General features: G+C 44.7%; 1 protein-coding gene across 7 annotated transcripts in view; it reads right to left on the bottom strand.

Annotated features, from left to right (window-relative positions):
- The window catches only part of ELP3 (elongator acetyltransferase complex subunit 3), a 126,553-nt gene that overhangs the window by 49,361 nt on the left and 56,334 nt on the right, over nucleotides 1-20,858 (bottom strand). For 2 of the 7 annotated variants that reach the window (XM_073232738.1, XM_073232740.1), the window contains one exon: nucleotides 3,912-4,237. The exons of 2 other annotated variants lie outside the window; for them this stretch is intronic. In XM_073232738.1, coding sequence (XP_073088839.1) covers nucleotides 3,927-4,237 — 311 coding nt within the window. In that variant the 3' untranslated portion in view covers nucleotides 3,912-3,926. Of the gene's footprint in view, nucleotides 1-2,564; nucleotides 3,034-3,911; nucleotides 4,238-4,756; nucleotides 6,043-20,858 lie in introns of those variants that run through there. 3 more of the 7 variants (XM_037024689.2, XM_073232741.1, XM_037024691.2) reach the window with 2 other exon arrangements.

Here is a 20,858-nt window from a genome sequence, read left to right as displayed (position 1 = left end):
GTCCATTAACGTGTCTGTGTCTTGAGCTGCCCTGCCTTAGTCTGGATTTGTTCCCTCTGCGCCGGGTACGACCTTTATTCTAGAACCCCTTTTTTTAATGCTGGCCATTCTAAAAGGCATGAAGTGAGAGCTCATTGTGGTTTTGATATGCATTTGCCTAATTAGTGATGGTGATCACCTTTTCATGTACCTGTTAGTCATTCATATCTTCTTTGGAAAAATATCTGTTCAAGTCCTTGGCCCAATATTAAATTGGATTATTTGGCTTCTTTGCTATTGAGAGGTATGAGTTATTATTAACCCCTTACCAGATATATCATTTGTAAATATTTTTTTCCCATTCCATTCGCTGTCTTTTCATTTCGTTGGTCATTTCTTTTGCTGTGCAGAAACTGTTTATTTGATGCAGTCCCACTTGTTTATTTTTGCTTTTGTTACTTATGCTTTAGGTGTCATATCCAAAAAAACCATTGCCCACACTGAAGTCAAGATTTTTTCCTGTGTTTTCTTCTTGGAGTTTTATGGTTCAGGATTATAAATCTTTAATCCACTTCAAGGTAATTTTTATGAGTGGTAAATGACAGGGGTTAGTTTCATTCTTTTACACATGAATATCCATTTTCCTAGCATCATTTATTGAACAGACTATCTTTTCCCCACTGAGTGTTCTTGGCACTCTTGTGAATTATTAATTGGCCATGTATGCATAGGCTTATTTCTGGGTTTTTGATTCTGTTCCATTTGTCTGTGTCTGTTTTTGTGCCAATTCCATACTGTTTTGATTACTATAGTTTCATAATATAGCTTGAAATCAAGATGTGTGATGCCTCCCACTTTGTTTGTGTTTCTCAGGATTGCTTTGGTTATTTGGGGTCTTCTGTGGTTCCATGTAAATTTTAGGATCTTTTTTTTTACTTCTGTAAAGAATGCCATTGGGAATTTGATAAGGATTGCATTGAATCTATAGAAGGCTTTGCATAGTATGGACATTTTAACAATATTAATTCTTCTGATCCATGAACATAGGGTACCTTTGCATTTATTTGTGTCTTCTTTGATTTCTTTCATCAATGTCTTGTAATTTTCAGTATATAGATCTTTCACCTCCTTGGTTAAATTTATTCCAAATATTTTATTGTTTTTGACGCTATTGTAAACAGGATGGCTCTTTATTTGGATGTATCTCTTGCCTGCGTTTCTTCATCAAGTTGTTTTTCAAAGATGTGCTCACTGGCAGTTGTACTAACAAGTGGCTTGAGGGGGGTTCGGGGGAGGGCAAAGCATGTCTACTAGGCAAATGTAGCTTCAAAACAATCCTTTCCCTGCCGAACTGCCAGCCTGCAACCCTTTTAGAAACTCTACAGCCATCATTGCTCATGGGAATTAGAGTCCTTAAATCTTTGCAAGTTTGCGAATGTCCATTTGTTGCCTTTATACTTAGTTCTACATTTTACAGCTTTGCGGCCTTGGCTAACTTAACTGTTAAACCTCGGCTTCTCACTTGTAAAATGGAGACAGTGGCTCCTACCTCGGAGGACTGCTGTGGGCGCAACACCAGGCCTACCTGCTCAACGGATGCTACTTCCCTTTCCTCCCCCCTCTGCTTAGCATCCCTTCCCTTTCCTCTTCTTTAGATAAATGTGAGTGATCCTTTCTGCGGCCCCGGCAGCCCAAATATGCCATGGTCCAAGACCCCAGTTCTTGCAAAGCTAGACAGAGGCAGAAGCGAGCCTCGAACCCAGGCCAGCTGTCCCCCGAGGTGCTGGGTGCTGAGCCCTTCCCCGCTTGCCCTGTTGGAAGAGCAGCTGTGGCTATGTTCCTGGCACCCACACTTATTAACCCTGCAGACAAGACTGGCTGTGAGATGAGGGGACAACCTCTTCAGGGCTTCAGCTAGTGAAGGAATCGGACTCGAAGCATTAAGTCCCATCAGGGGATAGAAGACAGGGCGCAGTCACCTCTGACCTCAGTACAAGTATGCTCACGCTCCAGTGCCTTGCAGTGAGCCAGCAGTTTGACATCTGGCATGGAGGGACTTGTCCACAGTCAAACGTGCCACTGCCTTCTGAATGAAAAAGGCCCAGCGCCAGATGGGTTTGTTCCTCTTCCCCGCCCCCGGGAGGTGGGTTATGAATGAAGGACCGAAAAGACTTGGGGGCAGAGGAACTGCATGAGAGATACAGAAGCCTGCCAAGGCTGGGCAGACACTTGCAGGAAAAGATTTAAAGCAGCACGTCTCAGTATCAAGCCAGTGGACGTGTGCAGCCCCCATGCTTACTACATGACTCCAGCTATCGTGACAATGTCAACATACAAGAATGTAAGATACGAAAGACCTGCTTAAACAAACTGTGCCATTTGCAGACAGTGGCATATTAGGTCATCACTAAAAAGGATGCAGTTACTCCGTGTGTATTGACATGGGAAGATGTTCACATATTTTTTTTCAAGAAAAAGTGGTTACAAAGCCGTATGCACAGTGTGACCAGTTTTAGGTAAAACTGACCATATACATGTGCTCCTGTGCAGGGAGAGGTGAACGGAGGCTGTTTGTCACAGCGCCTTCCACGGTTGTCTCTAATGGTGGATTTCATGATCTGAGAACCTAAAAAAGCTACTCGTGTAAATGAAGGGCAGATGGTGTGTTTCGCATTCTCTCCCGAAGAAAGCCCTTCATTTCTGTGACCCGTGACTGTGGAAACTAGGACGATGCAAGACTCACCTCTTGTGTTTGTTGCTCAGGACCTGTTAGCATCCTCTCCAGACAGAAGCTGGCCGCACATATTTTTCCCACCCGCAAGGGAGTGTGGGTAGAGTGGCATGAGAAAGGCTGCGGCACTGACTCGTGTTTGAATCCTCAATCTGTTGAGCAGCTGAGATCAGGGCTGTGTCGTGCTGGGCTGCTCTGGGGGTGCTTCTCGCACTGCGGTGCGTGTGACCCACAGGCATTCAGGACTGGAACTGACCGTGGTGGCTCTGTGTGACTCCAGGCGCAGAGGTGAAGACACCGGCCCCTGCGGCCTCATCTGTTACCTTGTGGGGAGAAGAGCATTCACCTTTAGGACTGCGGTGAGGATGGCCTGAGTAACTGACGTGAAGGGCCCGATGCAGAGCCTGCACACCCTGGACTCGGCGGATGGTCCCCTTCCCTGACGGAGTTGACCTCCAGGTAGATAGGAAGGGTATTCCAGGCATCCGAGGACAGAGGTGGGAAATAATGCTGCACATATGGATGCAGAAAAGCCACTGTTTGCTACTTTTTACAGGCATGTATTTGGCTGTCTCTGTTAAAATCAGTTTCTTGCATAGACTGAAACACAAATGTACTGTTGGCATATACAACCCTGGCAAAGAGGAGTAGGACCTGCCTCTCCTCCCCACCCTGAAAGCTGCCAGGCTCCCTTAGGAACTCCCTGAGTGGACACAGCCGCCAGCACCCTGGGAGGGCAGCAGGCCGTACTGACGTTGGGCGACCTTGTGCAAAGCCCCAGAATTAGATTTTAAAATGCTTTTGTGTTGTGGCAGAGTCTCAGCTAGTCTCTTGTCCCTCAAAGCATGGCATCATTTCTAAAAGAACACAAACCCTTTGGAAATAAAATTTCAATTTGAAAGATCTTTTCACAGAACAGGCCTTGGTTTTTAAGTTGTACTTTTCAATATTCTTTTAGGTCACAAAAATGTTTTCCCTTTAAAAGGGGTAGGGGTCCTTTCATTCCCAAGTCTGAGAAACAGTGAGCTTTACCAGGCCCTTTCACTTGGTGATAATGCATTTAAAAAATCTCATTTGCTATTCAAACAGATTTCAGTCTGTTTTTGATATGGCTTGATTTTTTTTTTAAACTCTCCGGGTGATTTCACAAGAAGTTGAACTAAAAGCAGAGCTATCTGGCTGGGCTTGAGGGTTGCTAAGGAGTTGTTCATATAGATCAGAGACACAAGCTACAAGGGGACAGGCTCCACGCTGAGGTAGACAGGATTACGCCTAACTTACTGTTCTTATGAGGCGGCCTGTTGGACTGAAGAGCACACGTCCTGGGAGGGCCAGGCTGTGGAGCCGCCAAGCACCACAGATGCCAGAAAAGGTCTTTGGCAATCGGGAAAGAAGCTGAAGCTTCTGGGGCCAGAGAGGCTGCAGGAGGTCTCTGCCCCTGTGATGCTCTGCAGCTCTGCGCAAGGCTGGGAGACTCTTTTCGCGGAAGGGTGAGGACACGCCAGAGGGGAGGGGTTCTCCTCAGCCCTGAGATGAAAGTCCAGATGATCCATTAGAACGGTGCCAGCTCCTACGCAGTTTTGTTTTAAATATTGCTCTAAATTGTTATTTAAAAATAAACCTTACATGTGAATGCCTTTTTGCAATTTGTACACTATACATTTTGATCCATTTAGGTAAATAGGGCAGATGAGAAAATGGAGGCCCAGAGAGTCTCCTGTGAGCCGAAGTCACGCTGCAGGCAGAGGTGTGCCCTCCGGTCCCTCTCGTGTATGTGCCAACAGCCAGGATGGCGTACGTTGTATTAGCTTAATAGTTTTATTTCTAAAGGGAAAATGAGCATAATTGAGAAGTAGCTAAGTTCTCTAACCTACACTCATGGAAAGCCTTTGTGATTCCACAGCAGGCCCTCAAGAAAGCCAGTGCCATTTGCCTTGTGGCAGCGTCACGAAACGGCAAACAGCCCCCAGCAGGACAAACAGTGTCACGGACGGGAAACCCAGACTTGTGAACTCACAGCGAATGCCACCACCTTTTCCAGGAGAGGAAAAAATCTTAGATGATTCATTTTTGTACACTGAACATTTTTATTTTTCAGACCTTTACAGGGAATCAATTCCATTTAATAAACCCTTGGAAAATACCACACAAGCCGAGGGGCACAAGGTGAAGCCATGCTTTTAAGAACTGACCCTCTGCAGGCTGTCTGTTTAGTAGATTACCTGGAAGTTATAAGCAGGCAGGGCTCTAAGATGAACCTTTGGGAAAAACCACCACCACCTTTCACCTACTTGTAGACTTGGGCCTGTTTTCCTCTTTTTTTCTTTCTCGTTAGAATTGAACACTTAACTTTCTTCATTTGAAACAAACCCAAATCCATCTTAAAGAAATGAAGTGCTAGGCACAGCTTCTGGGGAAGTGACTCTTGACTTAGGGCCACACAGGCTGAGACATGTTCTCGTCAGGCTCTGCCCGCTCAGGACAGACGAATGGGGAGACGAACGCCTCCCGGGCGTAAGGGCCGCCACACTGTCTGCCGTCATCAAGAGGCTGAGAAGTACCGACAATAAAAAAGAAAGTAAACGAAAGGATGTCTGCAAGGGCCCGCGGTAGATGGAAGGCTCCCAAACACAAAAGGCTACTTTCAAGCTCAAAGCACAAAACTACAACCTCAACTCCTCTCTCCTCATCACCGGGTTACTTCAAACACCACAGGAACCAGGATGATTTCCACTGAAACAAAAGCTCTTTTTCTTATTGTGCTGGAATGCATGTCATGAGAGGCAGGGATCCACGTCTGACAGTTTTCCTGTGTTCCAACCTGACTCTGCACCCACAGTATGTAAAGAGCCTCCTAAGTCTACTCCTCAGCTGGCAACAGCTGGTTCCACCTCACGGATTGCGGTATACAAACGAGTTGATTAATCTGCTTTTGTCACTGTGCCTGAGCCTCAGTAGGTCACCTGCAGCCTCGTGCAGAATGTGGAAACTAGATAGGTGACTTAAGCCTCGAAAACTTGAGAACACACGGGGGAGGGGCTCCGGATGCCAGCGGCGGTGTGGGCTCGGTCAGCAGAGGCCTGGCCTGGTCCTGGGAGCCGTTTCCCGCCTCTGCAGGGGTGGGATGAGGGTGAAGTTCTTGCTGGGGGGTAGGCGGGTCCATTTTCTTTGCTCGGTCCCTGTCGAGTATTGAAGAATCCTGAAGGTTGACTTCTGCCAGGGAGGATCCTGCGTTACAGTGAACTGGTGTGGTCGTTATGTCAGTGTCTTGACCATGTATGGGCCTTGTAACCTGTAGCCGATCTTCCTGTAATAATTCCTGGTACCAACCCCTGTGAAGAGGCAGAAAAACAAAAGGAAAGACACTCTACTAAGCATAACTTCAGTAACCCTTGAAGGCCAGCGCACCTCTCCTCCTGGCTTCCTTCTACTCTCATTCACAGACCAAATTCTCCAGGTTGAATCTCCTTTAATAAATTTGGAACATTTTTATTATTTTGAATTCAAGCTGCATTGAAATGCAGAAACTCTCCATTTTATCGCTGTAATGATGTACCTATGTTTTAAGCATGTTCAGTATTAAATGAGATAGTCATGAAATGCAATTAGTCCATAATTGGAAGAGGCCAATTCCAGAAACAGTGGCTGCTGTTCTTCCAAAGCTTTTCATGGTCTGGTGCCCAGTTATATTTCTGCTTCATCTCCTGCTACTGTTCTTCTCTTAAACACTATGCGTCAGCCTCAGTGGGTCTTTCATTTTTCTAAGCTCGTGTCTGCCTCTTTTTCTGGCTTCCAGGTCTTTGCTCAAGCTGTTGCCTCTAGCAAACCAATCAAACCCGAGGAAGGGACTGTGGTAACCTCTGAATTACAGCTTATTGGTCAGAAGTCCAGGTGGCAACCTGGCTGTGAGGCCAGCATCTGAAGTGGGGGTGGTCCTGTGGGACTGAGCCCTTGACCTGTGGGATTTGACGCTGTCTCCAGCAGACTGTGTCAGAACCGGGCTGAACTACAGGACACCCAACCGGTGGTGCAACACTGCCTGATGTGTGGAACCCCCACCCAGCTGGGGCCGGTGCTGCAGTACTGAGAGTACTGTGCAGAACATAAAGGGGCTGGGGCTTCTCCTTCAGGGCTCTGCACCCTCAGTGCTACCCATGCAGACTGCGGAGACAGTGCCTCCCTATGCGGGACAAGCTCTGTGTATTTTATTCATTGCTTTGTGTTTCTACGGATCGGCATAGTGAATGGAATCAAATAATTGTTAGCTTTTTCAAGTCCAGCCTAATTCTTTAGCCTAAACATTTGCTATTTAGGTATAGGATTTTGCACCATGTTTTGCTTCCTAAGCCCTGCAAAATTTTTGAGATATTAAGAAGACACAACTGAAGCCGATGCGATGGAGGTAAGGGAACCATGTCCGTTAACAATAAGTCGCCAGGGAATTTCCCTCTTAATCTAAGGGCTATTGATGTTCCACCTTGCACAGTTTCATCTTTGCATTCTAATGATTACTTGTGTTCAGCCTTTGGCTTGGAGTAGAGCAACAGGAAGACAACATCATGAACAAATAGTGGGGCAGGCAGCAGCTCAGACAGACTGAGTACAGGAAGACGCCTCAAAACCCAGAGGGGTCTGACCGCTCTGCTGCGCTACTTCCTAAAGTTTTACATCCGTAAGCATATTGTATGACCCGGCCATTATATCCTCAAGTAAGAAGATAAATGAATGCTTATACCCACCAAAGACATGTTATTTGTAATATTGAAAACAGGAAATATCCCCAATGTCTATCAACAGTAGAATGGATAAATGGTGGTGTTTTCACGCAATGGAATACCGTACAGCAGCAAAAAGGAACTACAGCTAGCCGCAACAACGTGGATGAATCTCAGACCGAATACTGCATGAAAGGAACCAGATATAAAAGATTCCATCAACACAAAGTTCAGACACTGGCAAAACTAATTTTATGGTGACAGAAGTCAGGATACTGTCTGGAATTCCAGAATACCACCTAGAAGATGGTATGGACTGAAAGAGGGAACATATGCAAAGATCAGTCCAGCGGTGCACTTACAATGTACGTCATGATAGGCATGTTTTATTTCAGTTAAAACGACTTGGAGGCACATCCATTCAAGAGATGTTTCAATGTGTTCTGAGAGCTCAATGTGTCCCAAGAATTCAGTGAGATAAGGTGGAAGGAGTAGGATGAGAGGCTGCTGAAGGAACCATGACCAGAGCAATTACTGAATCACACAGATGCCTCTGAAGTCATTAAAAACAATGCCTTCTGTTTCGAGAACCCTACTTGCTGGAAACTATTTTTCCATCTCCTCCCACCTTAAAATCCACATTCAAACGGAACTATGGTCTGTGACATGACAGCATTTGGTAGAGGCACAGGTGCTGCAAAATTAAAGCAGACTCACTTCTTCAGCTACATGCAGAGACTATCAGGTTGGGCAGGTGAATCTAAGGATTTTGATCAAAGGGGTGACATGATTCACTTTTACTTGGAAGCAATCACTCTGTTGCTTTGAGAACAGAATGAAAGCTCAGGGAGGGGAGGGATATTTACCTGTTCTGTTCACTGCAGAACTGCTAGTACTCGGAGCAATGCCTGGCACACACCGAGATAAGTGCTCAATCGATATCTGTTCAATGAATGAATAAATGAGACGTGGAAGAAACAGAAAGACTGGCTAAAAGGCCATTGTAATAATCTAGGTAAGAGACGGTAGTGGCTCAAAAGCAGAATCGTGGTGGTGAAAAGTAGACGGAACCTGGAAACATTTTTAAGATGCTGTTGATAGAATTTGTGATGGATGTAGGGGTTACGTGAAAGGTTTTGGTGTGAGTAACGTAGGAGTTTGGAGAAGAAAAGAGTTGCCATTTAGTGACTGGAAGGACAATGAGAAGAAGGGGTGTAGGGAGAAACTGGGGGCTCTGCTTTGGCCATGCTGCAGGTGAAATGGCTGCAAGACCTTACTGGAGACAGTGAGTAATATGTGGGTCTGGGAGTTCTTGCTCTTACAAAGAGAAATGGGGAAAGACGGTCTCCTGGCTGTCGTTCTGGAAATTGCTTTCTGACCGAGGCAGTTGTCTTACAGGAGGAGCTGCCTGCAGACGAAGCAGACGGGTGGAGGATGGCCGGGTGGGAAGGTGGGCACAGCCTGGGCCTTGATATTGCTGAGCCATGAATTAGCCAACCCTGAGGCCACTCTACATACAATGAAATAATGTTTTCTATTTGGTTTAAGCCATTTTGTTTTGGTATCTTTCTGTATTGTAAAATACAAGATAAAACTTACCACTAAAGTGTACATTTAAAAATGGCTAAAATGGTATTGAGCACATGCACAGTTTTGTGCACCCCTTACATCCATCCATCTCCAGAACTCTTCACCTTGTAAAACTGGAACTCTGCCCCCTTGAAGGACAAGCTCCCTACCCACTCCCAACCCCTGCATTCTACTCCGTCTCCCTGCATTTGGTCACTCTCTCGATTCCTCATGTAGGTGCAATCACAGAGCACTTGTCTTTTTGTGTCTGGCTTATTTCACTTGGCATATATGTTCAAGGTTGATCCATACTGAGTTTAAGCCGTCTGAGTCTTCTGTTACATGTAACTGAAAACAATGTAACTGACATGCGAGCCTGAGGACACGAATGAACACATGAGGGTCAAATCACCATTTCAGATCAGACTTAAGAGTGGGAATTTTGGCCATGTTACTGTCCTACTTAAACTGCCGGTGGCCTGGCCCAGGGTGAAGTCTGGATCCCCTTTCATGACCTGTCTGGCTTACCTCTTCAGCTTTAGTTCTCACTACCTAGGCTCCAGGATTACCAAACCAGGCCTGATCTCATGACCCGCCATGCTGGCTGCAGCCACACTGTACTCCCTTCATCTCTGAGCCCCCAGCGTGGACACCACTGCCGCCAAGAGACCGCTGCACCTCTTTCCCCATCAGAAAAGCAGCTTAGGACTCATAATCCCCTCTGCACACTAGCTCTACCCCCTCCTTATGGTTTCTTCTGCCTCAGTAACCACGCTAGGCTTCACATGTCTGTCTCCCCTCCCAGAATGTAAGCTCTTTGAAGGCAATGACTTCTATCATCAGGGCTCAGCACAGTGCCTGGCACATCACCAATAAGCAGTAAATGCCTGTGTGTTTATTTTACTGTATTCAGTCAGTATTGCAGTTCCCTGTTCTGTACAAAGAGTTGTGCCCCTGGGGGGTGTATTAAACAAGAAAAAAAGAACTGGCTCTATGTTAGGTGCCAGGAATAAGTCAATATAAAAGGATGAAGGTCTTCTTAATCTAGTTACAAATTTCCTACCTTGTTTGCTTAAAGATTTAGAAGCAGCTTTCTGACGTATATTATCTCAATCTAATAAAAACTGCCCTCAAGTTTTTCAGAAATATTTCTGGCTACTTGTACTTCTAATTTATTATTATGGAGAATTTCAAATACATAGAAGTCGAGATCAAAGTATACTGACCCCCATATACCCACTGCCCAGCGTCAGCGATAATCAATTCGCCCACCACACTTTCAATGTTCTAGTTTTCTACTCATGTGAAATCACAAAACACACCTAATGTTTCTATTTGGTTCTGGCTCAGAAGAGTCCCTGGAGACATGTTTAATTCTACTCTTTCAAATAACGATGGTGGTTATCTTTGTTACCATCTTCTTCACCAGTAATTACCAGACTGAAGATGTATCGTTGGTCAAAGTGCTTTATTTCCCAAAACCTGCCACAGTCTCCACCTGTCCTCCATACACAGCTGCAGAGGTGAGACAGAAGCAGCCTCTCCCATCTGCCAGAGAACTAGCCAGCACCTGGGTAGCTGCCCGGCTCGGTAATCAGGAGTGCCCCGATTCCCAGAGCATGCGGGTTACAAGAACAGCCTTCCTGGGGTACAGAGCGGTCCTCAGTGAGGACGCTGACCGGGCATACAGGCTCCCTGGGCACATGCCTCGGCCTCTACAAGCGGCCCTAGGGACACGCACCAGCTTGAGGGGAGGAACTCAGGCTTGCTAGGTTAGGTGCCTTTTTGAAGCAAAGGCATATTTTTGAGCTCCTATCCTTGTTTTCAATACCACACAGAAGCACTGAGATGGAAAGTCGTCTTCTGCACCCTCTGGGAAGCTTTGAATATTCCGGGGAAAGAAGTCTGACCTCTAGCCAGCCTGGACTCCAATCTCTTAAAAAACTAAAGTATTACTCATTTGTGTTTCTTTGTGCCTCTTGTATCTTGAAAGAAAGATTCCCCCCCTTTTGCACAGTCTGCAGACCAGGCTGGCAGCAACATTAGTATTCTTGGCCAGCTTAGATGAGACACGCCATCATCCCCTAGGCCGGGTGAAGGCCACGCTCTGCTCTCTGCTTAGTGGGGCTCCTAGACAGTCCTGGTCCCAGTAACTTTCCTCTTGTTAGGCAGCCAAGAAAAAGCAATTAGGCTTCACAGTTGACGTCAGCCAGCCTCCCGGACTGACGCGGACAGGCTGTCTCACAGGTGTCGGGGTAACTCTGCTCATGCCCTTGAGGAGACACAGTGGGCTGTACGGTAACTGATGCTCGCTCAGTCGCCAGCGAGTGGTTCTGCGAATCCCCGGGGTGGGAACGGGCAGGAGTGAAGCCTATATGCAGCAGCCCACGGGGCGCCCTGTCAGCAGAGCCCACAGCCGTTAGAGCATTAAGGCTGGGCAGGGGAGGGGGCAGTCCAGGGCTTGCTTTGCTGAACCTCCAAGTTACCTAACACAACTGGAATCTACCTCTATCATGGGGGCCTCTTTCCTACTCCTAAAGGCAAGACACATATTTTTATCTTCAGCACTTTGCAGCTGTGATGATGATGAGATCAGTTAGGGTGAACAAAGAATACATGACGATGTGTCTAGAGTGACACTCTGTGATTTGGCTTTAGTGACCAGCCTCTCCATTTACCTCCACTTCTGCTCCAGGACATACACCTCTTTTGGGAGAAGAAGACAAACTCTTTTCGGTGCATAAATTTTAGATATTAAAAATCAAGTCATTAAAATGATAGGTGATGTTTCAGCTGTGGGCACCTTAAGGAGAACGCAGCCCCAGCGCAGAGGGTACATTAGAGGCACAGAGGAGCCCGTCTGGTCTGTGTGGGGTGGCAGGGCACGAGGTGAGAAAGCCCCCTTTCCCTTTCCCAACTATGATCTCTGGCTTAAGAGGTCGCCAGGAGCTGCTGGCCTCCCAGGGAGCCTGCGGCCTGGGGAAGACTCGGGTTATAGGATTTCCCTGTTCCTTTTTCTGTGCCAGATGATTTCAAGCCTCAAGCCCCTCACGGTGGAAAAACGCCTCTGCTTCCTGATCGCCTCTCCCTTTCTTTGAAAGATGCATGTCATTTAGCTTAAGACTTAGGTAAGTTGCGCTTACTCTAAATATTGAGGAAAGAAAGGCAATCGCATAAAATATACATGCACGCCAACTGCCTCAGCCACTGGCTACAGAAACAGATTGATTAGGGTTGCTCAATGCTCTTTAATAGAAATGGGGAAAAAAATCACAAAACCTTAAAGAGATTAATCAAAGATGAACACAGAACAAACCTAGCTCGTTGCTTAGATTCCACTCTGATTCTATTTAGAAAACACAGGGGAAGGAGGCAGGCAAAGGAGGGAACTAGTTAACGTGGCTCCTGAATTTGCTGTGCAACGACTGCTTCTGCACATCACTCCAGCCCTTTCTAAGGGGATGAAGGCAACACCCGATGAAAGGCTGAGGACACTAAAAATAAACATCTTTTTCCCTTAAAAGAGAAAATAAGCCAGGAGCAGATAATTAGCCTAAACTCGACCTAGCTTGTGATTCTAACTCCATATCAAAACAAACAAGGGAAGTAACAACTTTATAGTTGAGTGAATATAAAGCATGAAGCTAGAGGGGGAAGACTCTCTTCTGAGCACTTAAACATGTGCAAGGCACGGCACGCTAGACGCTCGACATGCACCAAGGCGATTTAAGACCTAACAAGATTGCCGTTACTGTACTATGAGGAAAGGGTCATGACTGAGGGTCACACAGCTAGAAAGCAGAAGACCTGTAATTCAGACCCAGCTTGCTAGACCCCAAGGCTCATGGAGTATTTATGAGCGAAGGCACCTCTGTTGCGGGTAATGCCTGACCCCGGCTTTGGGCACCAAGGCCGCTCTGGTGACTGCAGGTCCTTTCAGTTTTCTCCTTTTTTTGCACAGTACAGAAAGGACATTTGACTTGTCTTGATCGCCTTCCTCCTACAACTGCGTCCAGTTTTTCAGTGTCCTTTGTTTGATAAATCACTGGATGAAACACACATAGTGACCTTATTTCCATTTCGGTAACAGGGCTCGATAAGAGAAGAGTAAGCCACAGAAAGAGTCTGATTAGGTGGGCAATGAAATACTGTGAGCAGACCTGCCTTACAAATGTGGAGCTGCCAGGAAGAGCGACACTTTTCAGTAATACCTTGATAAATTGTGGCCTCCCTTTTTAAAAGGGAGAGAAATACATATGCAGGTTAGGGGGGAAAAGCAACAAAGATATTACAACGATGAGAACTAAAAGGATAGACGAGTCAGGAGTATTTCTAAGCTTATAGAAAAGAGGGTGGTTTCAAGGCTTGATTATGGCACATTTACTAAATGATCAGGATCAACTTTCCAGCTGAGGACAATTAAAAAGTGTGAATAAAATTTAAAATGTTTCCACTAAAAAATAGGTCTAACAGTTATTATCAGGTAGAGAGTAAGGAGGAAGACGTGAGCTTCGTAAAAGGAGTATAGAGCCTTTTCTGTCTCGGTGTTTGTGGCTGCGTAGAAGTCTCGTGGCCACCGGCGGGAAGGCTGCTCCTCATTCTCTGCTCCACAAAGGGGTGTTGTCCTTGCCGTGGGGAGGAGACTGAGAGGCCGAGTTCCTTCCAAGACTCAAGGAAGTAAAGGAAGGGGTCTCAGTTCAGAGCTTGGCGAAGGCAGAGATCCCAGCATCACAGTCCCGGTGCTGGACTGTTCGGACGGGCTCTACTTCAAGTGGGTCATCTAGAAGACTGAGCTACACCTCAAGCCCTGTGCCTGACAAAAGGAACAGAAGCCAACAGCATCTAGGTCCTGAAGTGTTTCCCAAAAGCATTCTCTCGTGAAATACTCAGCAAATAATAAAAAATGATGAGGTATACTTTGAAACAAGACAACATAATGAGAAACAGACTGCAGGGGCTCCAGGTTTAAGTTCATTTGATAAAGACTGAAGGAGAGCCATGCTTACTGTGTTCATGGGGATAGAGACTGAATTTAAGAACGTTTAAAAGCAATAGGAAACTACACATGATCTAGCAGTTGAAAAAAACATCAGAATTGAAAAATAAGGACTGAAGCGTCAATGGATGAGTTTAGCAGTAGATTAGACTGAATTATTAAACTGTAAATTAAGTCAGGAGAAACCATCCAAAATGAAGCCTGGAGAAACAATATGATGGGCTGCGGAAGAGGACCTGAGACACAGTGGAGACAATGAATGGGTCTAACATGTTTAATTGGAGTCCCAGGAAGAGAGAGAGAGAATGGAATAGAGTCAATGTAGGAGTTACGGGCTGAAAATAACTCAAGTCATTTAAAAAAATCAACCCACCAATTAAGAAGCCCAGTGAAGCCTAAGCAAGCCCAAGCAGAAGAAATCCATGCCTAGACACATCTCAGCAAAACTAGAGAAAACAAAGACATTAAAAAAACAAATCACAAAAGCAGCCAGTGATAGCCTCTAATTTCTTAACTGCATCACTGAAAAGCAGAGGACAGTGAGAAGACGGCTTCAAGCTACTGAAAGAAAAGTAAATGCAATCCAGAATTCTACACTCAGAATTTCAGTGAAGCAAAATAAAGACATTTCAAGCAATCAAACTAGAAAAAGTTTCAACCAGCAGTTTATTACTGAAATAAATTCTTCAGACACAAAGAAAACAACACTTGCAAATTATCTAAATACCCATCAGTAGTAAAACAGATAAACTATGATATATCCACATCATGGAATCCCATATGTCAATGAAAATCAATAAACTACCTTAGAGGTGCAGCAAGGATAGAAGAACAAAGTGGTAAATATACCAGTAGACGTAGATGAATAGTGACTGCATATAACAACAATAATAGTTATAAGGTCTTGTGGATTTTTGAAAAAGTGTAACACACACATGGAAATTTCAGAAAAGAAAATATCTAAATAAATACATGAATAGGTAGTCAACATCATTAGTTATCAGGGAATGTAAATTAAAGCTAAAAGAAATGCCACTATATACTCATATTGAACAACTGAAACTCATACATTTCTCATGGGAGTGAAAATTGGCAGAACTTGAGGAGCCGTGCTGCAGGTTCTTACAGGTGAACATGTGTCTGCTCCTCAGAACGCGGCAATACCACTCCCAGGTATACAGGTCACCTAAATGTATTTTCTGGGCCCCAAGATACATACACATGGATATTCATAAGCCCAAACTAGAAACAACCCAAATATTCAGCAAGAGTAAAACAGATAAATTGTGAGATATCTGCATAATGGAATCCAACATAGCAATGAAAATTAATGTACATAGGCACATACAATGTGACTCAAAATCTCACAATGTTGTACACAAGTAACTAGAATGACAACAAAAAATACACTAAAATGATACCACTTATCTAAAATTAAAAACCAAAAAACGTATGTAGTTGGGGACTCATAATTAGGTAGTGGCGTATGAAGAAAAACACGGAAGGAAGACAAGAATGCGGGAGGGGATTATGACTGGCAAGGGTCAGGGAGCACCTCTTGGATGCAGGTTATGTTCTTGACCTAAGTGGGGATTACACAGACATTGGTTAAACAATTCATTGTGTAACATTTAAGGAACTTTCCCATTCGTTACAGTTCACTGTCAACTTTAAAAATGAAAAAGAAAAATAAAGGCGGCTAGTCAAGCAATTTCAACTACGTGAATGCCTCTTTAAATGGGGAAATGAGTCAATTCATGTACAAGCTTGAGTTTAGTAACTTGAACTGGACAAAGAACATGAAATTACTAATGTGATTCAACACAGGAAGAAATAATGAAGTTTAATTGAACAAGTATTTATTGAGTGTGTACTAAGAACCTAGAAATTAGAGTTTGATCTCCTGAAATTCTTTAAGGAAAGAAAAATGCTGGCTTAGTAATTTAGACATTTTCATGTCTGAAGCAGGAAATGAATTAGAAATCTGGAGGTGCACTCCTGTCCTCTGACACCACCTTTGTTCAGACACGAGTGATGCGTGTTGGGCTGAATTAAAAGTGAGCCGTCATCACATTCCTAAAGCCAAACCTGAGAGAAAAAATATGCTAAATCTATGCTTTAAAACTTAAATTTCTGATTTTTCTGATTAGTTGCAAAAGATTGAGATGATGATTCATGATCATTTAATAAAAAAATCGGTGAAATTAAAGAAATGTTTTAATTACTTTTGGGCTCCATTAATCAACTATTTATTGAGTGCTTGATATGTGCCTAGCAACATTAATACAAGGCAAATGTATTCATCAGTTTCATTCAATTGCTATTGAAATGAGACTTTATTACATCTCATCGATCTCTTAGTAGGATGGCAATATTTCACTCTTCAACAATGTACACTGGTATGAGAGCTGGGGAAAGGTTTTTATTCTGAATGTCTGAAAAGGGACCCATTAACTCAATGACCCTATCTATCTCTTTGGCAGATAATTGTTTTTCCTGTTCTGTTAAAAAGCCAACATTTACAAGGTTACCTACGCATAATAATCTTAACCCTTCAAAGTAGCTGGTTATTGTAAGTCATTAATACAGCCCATCATTACATTATTTTCCACCTTGGAAGATACAAGAGTATCTCAGGAAAGGCATAAGATCCCACCTACTAACCCAGCACCCTAAAGGTTCTTCTATCCATTTTGAAATGGCTATACCAAGACAATAACAAAGTAAAAATGGGCAAGAATAGCAGAAAGTAACTGACAAAGCAGGTTCAGAGAATCCGAACAGAAGCTCCTGTGGCTGACAGTAGGGCAAAGCTGCGGGTCAGCCTACAGCTCTGAGAAGGGTGTTTCCGCACAGGGAGTCTGACGCGGAAGGGCCCCCCACCACCTCACTCAGGAACGGAGGGGCTCTGTCCCCACCAGTACAGAATGTCTAGTATGTCACGATCATTTTCACTGCTCCGCTCACGGCCCAGATCATTAGCGTGTCTCTGCAGAAGTTAGACTGTGCCACCTATCACCTGGTAGGAAGACGGATCCCTCTTATTCATAGTCTTTTAGAAGACTTTAAGAGGGACAAAGGTGGAGTGGGAAATGCAGAAATCAGTCCCTCTGCTGAAACAAACATTAAGCTGGATAAAACTACCAGGACCGATTATTTTGACACTAGAACCTGATAAGACACCCACAGCAGGAGGAGGAATGCTTGATGAAGGGTGAGGCCACTGAATTTTGGTAGGAGCAGCAGATGTGAACCACCTGCCATGCTCCATTCCTCCAGTGGGGACTGGTACCTGGTGGGCAGGAAGCTCTCATCTCTAACAATGTGTTACCACGCGCCTATTAGCATTTGGTTTGGTTTGGAGGCTCCTGGGGGGTCTAGTGTAGATGCCCGCCTTTGTTTTGGGGCCACCCTGCTGGGTCAGCTTCCCAGGGTGTTTACCCTAAGATTTGAAGACATATACACCACCCCTCCCCCAACCTCCTGCCATTTTTTTGAAGATCCAGAAATTTAAGGAAATCCCTGTCAGGTCACAGGCTGACTGTGGAGATAACGGAACAGAATTTAGTTAACCACACACAACAAAACATACCAACTTTGTAAAAATTGTTTAGACAAGTCACTATACAAACAGATGATTGCAGTTATCAAGAGCATTCCCTGAGGAGGGGAGACTCTGACTTTTGTATTTTTCAAATGTGTAGTTTCCAACAAAAACTTGCAAAGCATACACAAAATGGGACAATAAGCCTTAATCACAAGAATATAAGAATTTGACAGAAACTATGCCTGAGGAAGCCTAGACAATGGGGTTACTAGGCAGAATCAGCTGCATCAAATATGCTCAAGGAGCTAAAGGAAACCAGGGACAAAGAACTAAAGGAGCACAAGCAACAAAAGTAAAAATCAACAAGTGGAAATACAGTTAAACTAAAAAGCTTCTGTACAGCAAAAGAAATAATCAACAAAAGGAAAAAGGAACCTACAGAATGGGAGAAAATACTTGCAAACCACATATTGGATAAGGGGTTAATATCCAAAATACGTAAAGAACTCATATAACCCAGTAAGAAAAATCCAATTAAAAAATGGGCACAGAACTCAACAGACATCTTTCCCAAGATGACAACTAAACAGCCAATAGGTACACGAAGAGGTGCTCAGTATCACTAATCATCAGGGATATGCAAATGAATCTACAGTGGGGTGTTACTCACACCCGCTGGAAAGGCTGTCCTCGAGAGAACAAGCGATACCAAGTGCCGACGAGGAGGAAGAGAGAGAACCTTGTGCCCTGTTGGTGGGAATGTGAACTAGTGCAGCCACTGTGGGGAACGGCCCACAAAAACTTCACAGGACTACCATGACCCAGAATTGCACTTCTGGATATATATCCAAAGGAAATGAAAACAGGATAATGAAGAGACATATACCGTTATGTTTATCACAGCATTATTCGCAATAGCCAAGATATGGAAACAACCTGTTCGTCACTGGATGGATGGGTAAAGAAGATGGGGGACACACACACACAGGAACATTATTCAGCCTTAGAGCACAATCTGATATATGTTGTAACATGGATGAAATGTGTTAAATGAAGTAAGCCAGACACAAAGGAAACTCTGTTATTATCACTTCATGGAGACAAAGTGGATTAGAGGTTACCAGGGTAGGGAAGATGGAGGGATCGGGTGTCGTTGCTTAATGAAGATAGATGGGTGAAAATGTTCTGGAATGGTGGTGATGGTTGCACAACACTGGGAATGTAACAATGCCACTGAACTGCAAACTTAAAAATGGCTATAATGGCAAATTTTATGTTATATACAATTTACTACCTCCCCTAAAGGGAAAAAAAGACTTTGTTACATTAACAATCTTCAGGTGTTTGTGGGGGAAAGGGATATAGGTCAGGGCAGGATATCTCAAGAGGAAACTATGTACCCTCAGCCCAAGGTTGGTCTTTCATATTCCATAACCCAGAAGGAAGATATAAAAGGCTAGTGCCATAGACCCAAGGCATCAGACACTTAGATAGGCGTGTAAGGGGTACCAGGAATGTCTTCATGGAGGAGGGACGTGCCCCAGGGTCAGGCGCAGGTGCTTCCCTTGGGGCCTGCCCAACTCCGCCCAAGGCAGCGTGAGGTGTGACTGTGCTGCCACGATGAGCTCTATGAAACTTGTACTGGGACTGGGACAAGAACTCTTAAACCCAGGTACCCCCAAGGAGTACCCATCCTGGGAGAAGGCTCAGTGAAGTTTCCTGTGGGAAGGGACTAGATGCCTTTTAATCGCAAGTTAATGAAAACTTAATTAAAAATATTATATCACTTAGTATCCAAAGATGGCTGCCATCAGACCCTGTCTCTTTGTGAAGTGGAATTTATTTCCTCTGACTTTAATCTGGGCAGGAACAGAATGTGAAAGTCATGCTGTAGTAGGCAAAGCAGCTGACCTCACAAGTTCACTGTCCACTGGTGTTCCCGGTCTTGTGCAATCCCTTCCCTTAAGGGTGGGCTGGACTCACTGACTCTTCTGCGACTAGGTTATAAAGATTACGGTTTCCATCTCAAAGGGGCTCTGTCTCTGTGATCTCTCTGCTGGGGAATCGGGCTGCAGTGTGATGGCACCCCTGGGCAGAGGCTCCCATGGCATGAACTGTGGCCCTAAGACCAACAGCCTGCAGGGAACTGAAGCCTGCCAAAAACTGCACAGTGAACTGGGAAGTGGCTCCTCGATCCCAGTTGATTCTTGTAATGGTCACATTCCCAGCTGACACCTTAACTGCAGCTTTATGAGATACTCTGAGCCAGACCCACCCAGCTAAGTGACTTCTGGATTCCTGACCTACAGAAACCACGAGATAACTGCTTGTTGTGTTCACCTACCAAGTTTTGTGGTAATTTATGACACAGCAATACATACTCCACAGAAAATGTTCTGGCACTTTAAGCCCAGGACTTTACTTCCTTCCTCTTAGAAGCCAGCCTTCATGCCATGAGAAGTACAAGTCACGTAGAGAAGAACCAAGGAGCTCATGTGGGCACTCTCAGCTGAGCACCAGCTACCAGCGAGAACTGAGACTCCAGACACGCTGCCCTGGCCGGGTGCCAGCTAGTTAGGTAAGCTACTCCAGCCAAGACCCTAGACATCATGGAACAGAGACGAGCCATCCTCTGTGTGACCTGCTGAATTCCTAACCCACAGAATCCCTGAGCAAATAAAATGGTTGTTGTTTTCAGTCACTACATTTTGGGGTGGTATGTGACACAACAATAACCCAAACCACCAAGTAGGATTTGCAGTAAGAGATAACGGACCACACAGGGCATAGATCTAGGGCTTCTGGAATGGAATACCAAACATCAGAGATTCATTCATAAATGGTGGACAGACTGGACAACTGGATGCTCACGGGCTAGATAATGGGATACATAAGGAAACATCTTCTGGCCCCAGTCTACAGCCCTAAATGCACCAGTTAGTTTTTTGGAAATGTGAGTTGTTGGTCAGAGACAACAGTTTAAGCCAGGCTGACTGAAGAGTAAGCAATTCCCTGTGTGTGTCCTGTTAGAACTACAAATGCCCAAACTAAAAAGCTCTATAAAACCGGTATCTGGGGTGCTGCAGAGGAAGGTGGCATCAATATATTCCAGCATTAGTTAGTTATCTGCTCACCCAAAGGGGAAGAATTGGTCAAACCCTGCCCCTAATTGATCTAAAAGAGAAAGCTTTACCAAACTGAAAGGACAGAGTGATGTCAAACCCTTAGAGGACAGTATGAATCATATGAAAGTTACACTGATAAGGAGTTAACAACTCTAGAACAGACTGTGATACAGCGGTGAGGAGGGCAGGCTAGAAC

This window comes from Manis javanica, chromosome 3, assembly GCF_040802235.1.
Source record: "Manis javanica isolate MJ-LG chromosome 3, MJ_LKY, whole genome shotgun sequence".
NCBI classification, from domain to species: domain Eukaryota; kingdom Metazoa; phylum Chordata; class Mammalia; order Pholidota; family Manidae; genus Manis; species Manis javanica.
The sequence above is the reverse complement of the archived record's forward strand: the minus strand, read 5'-3'. Positions and strand labels throughout refer to the sequence as shown.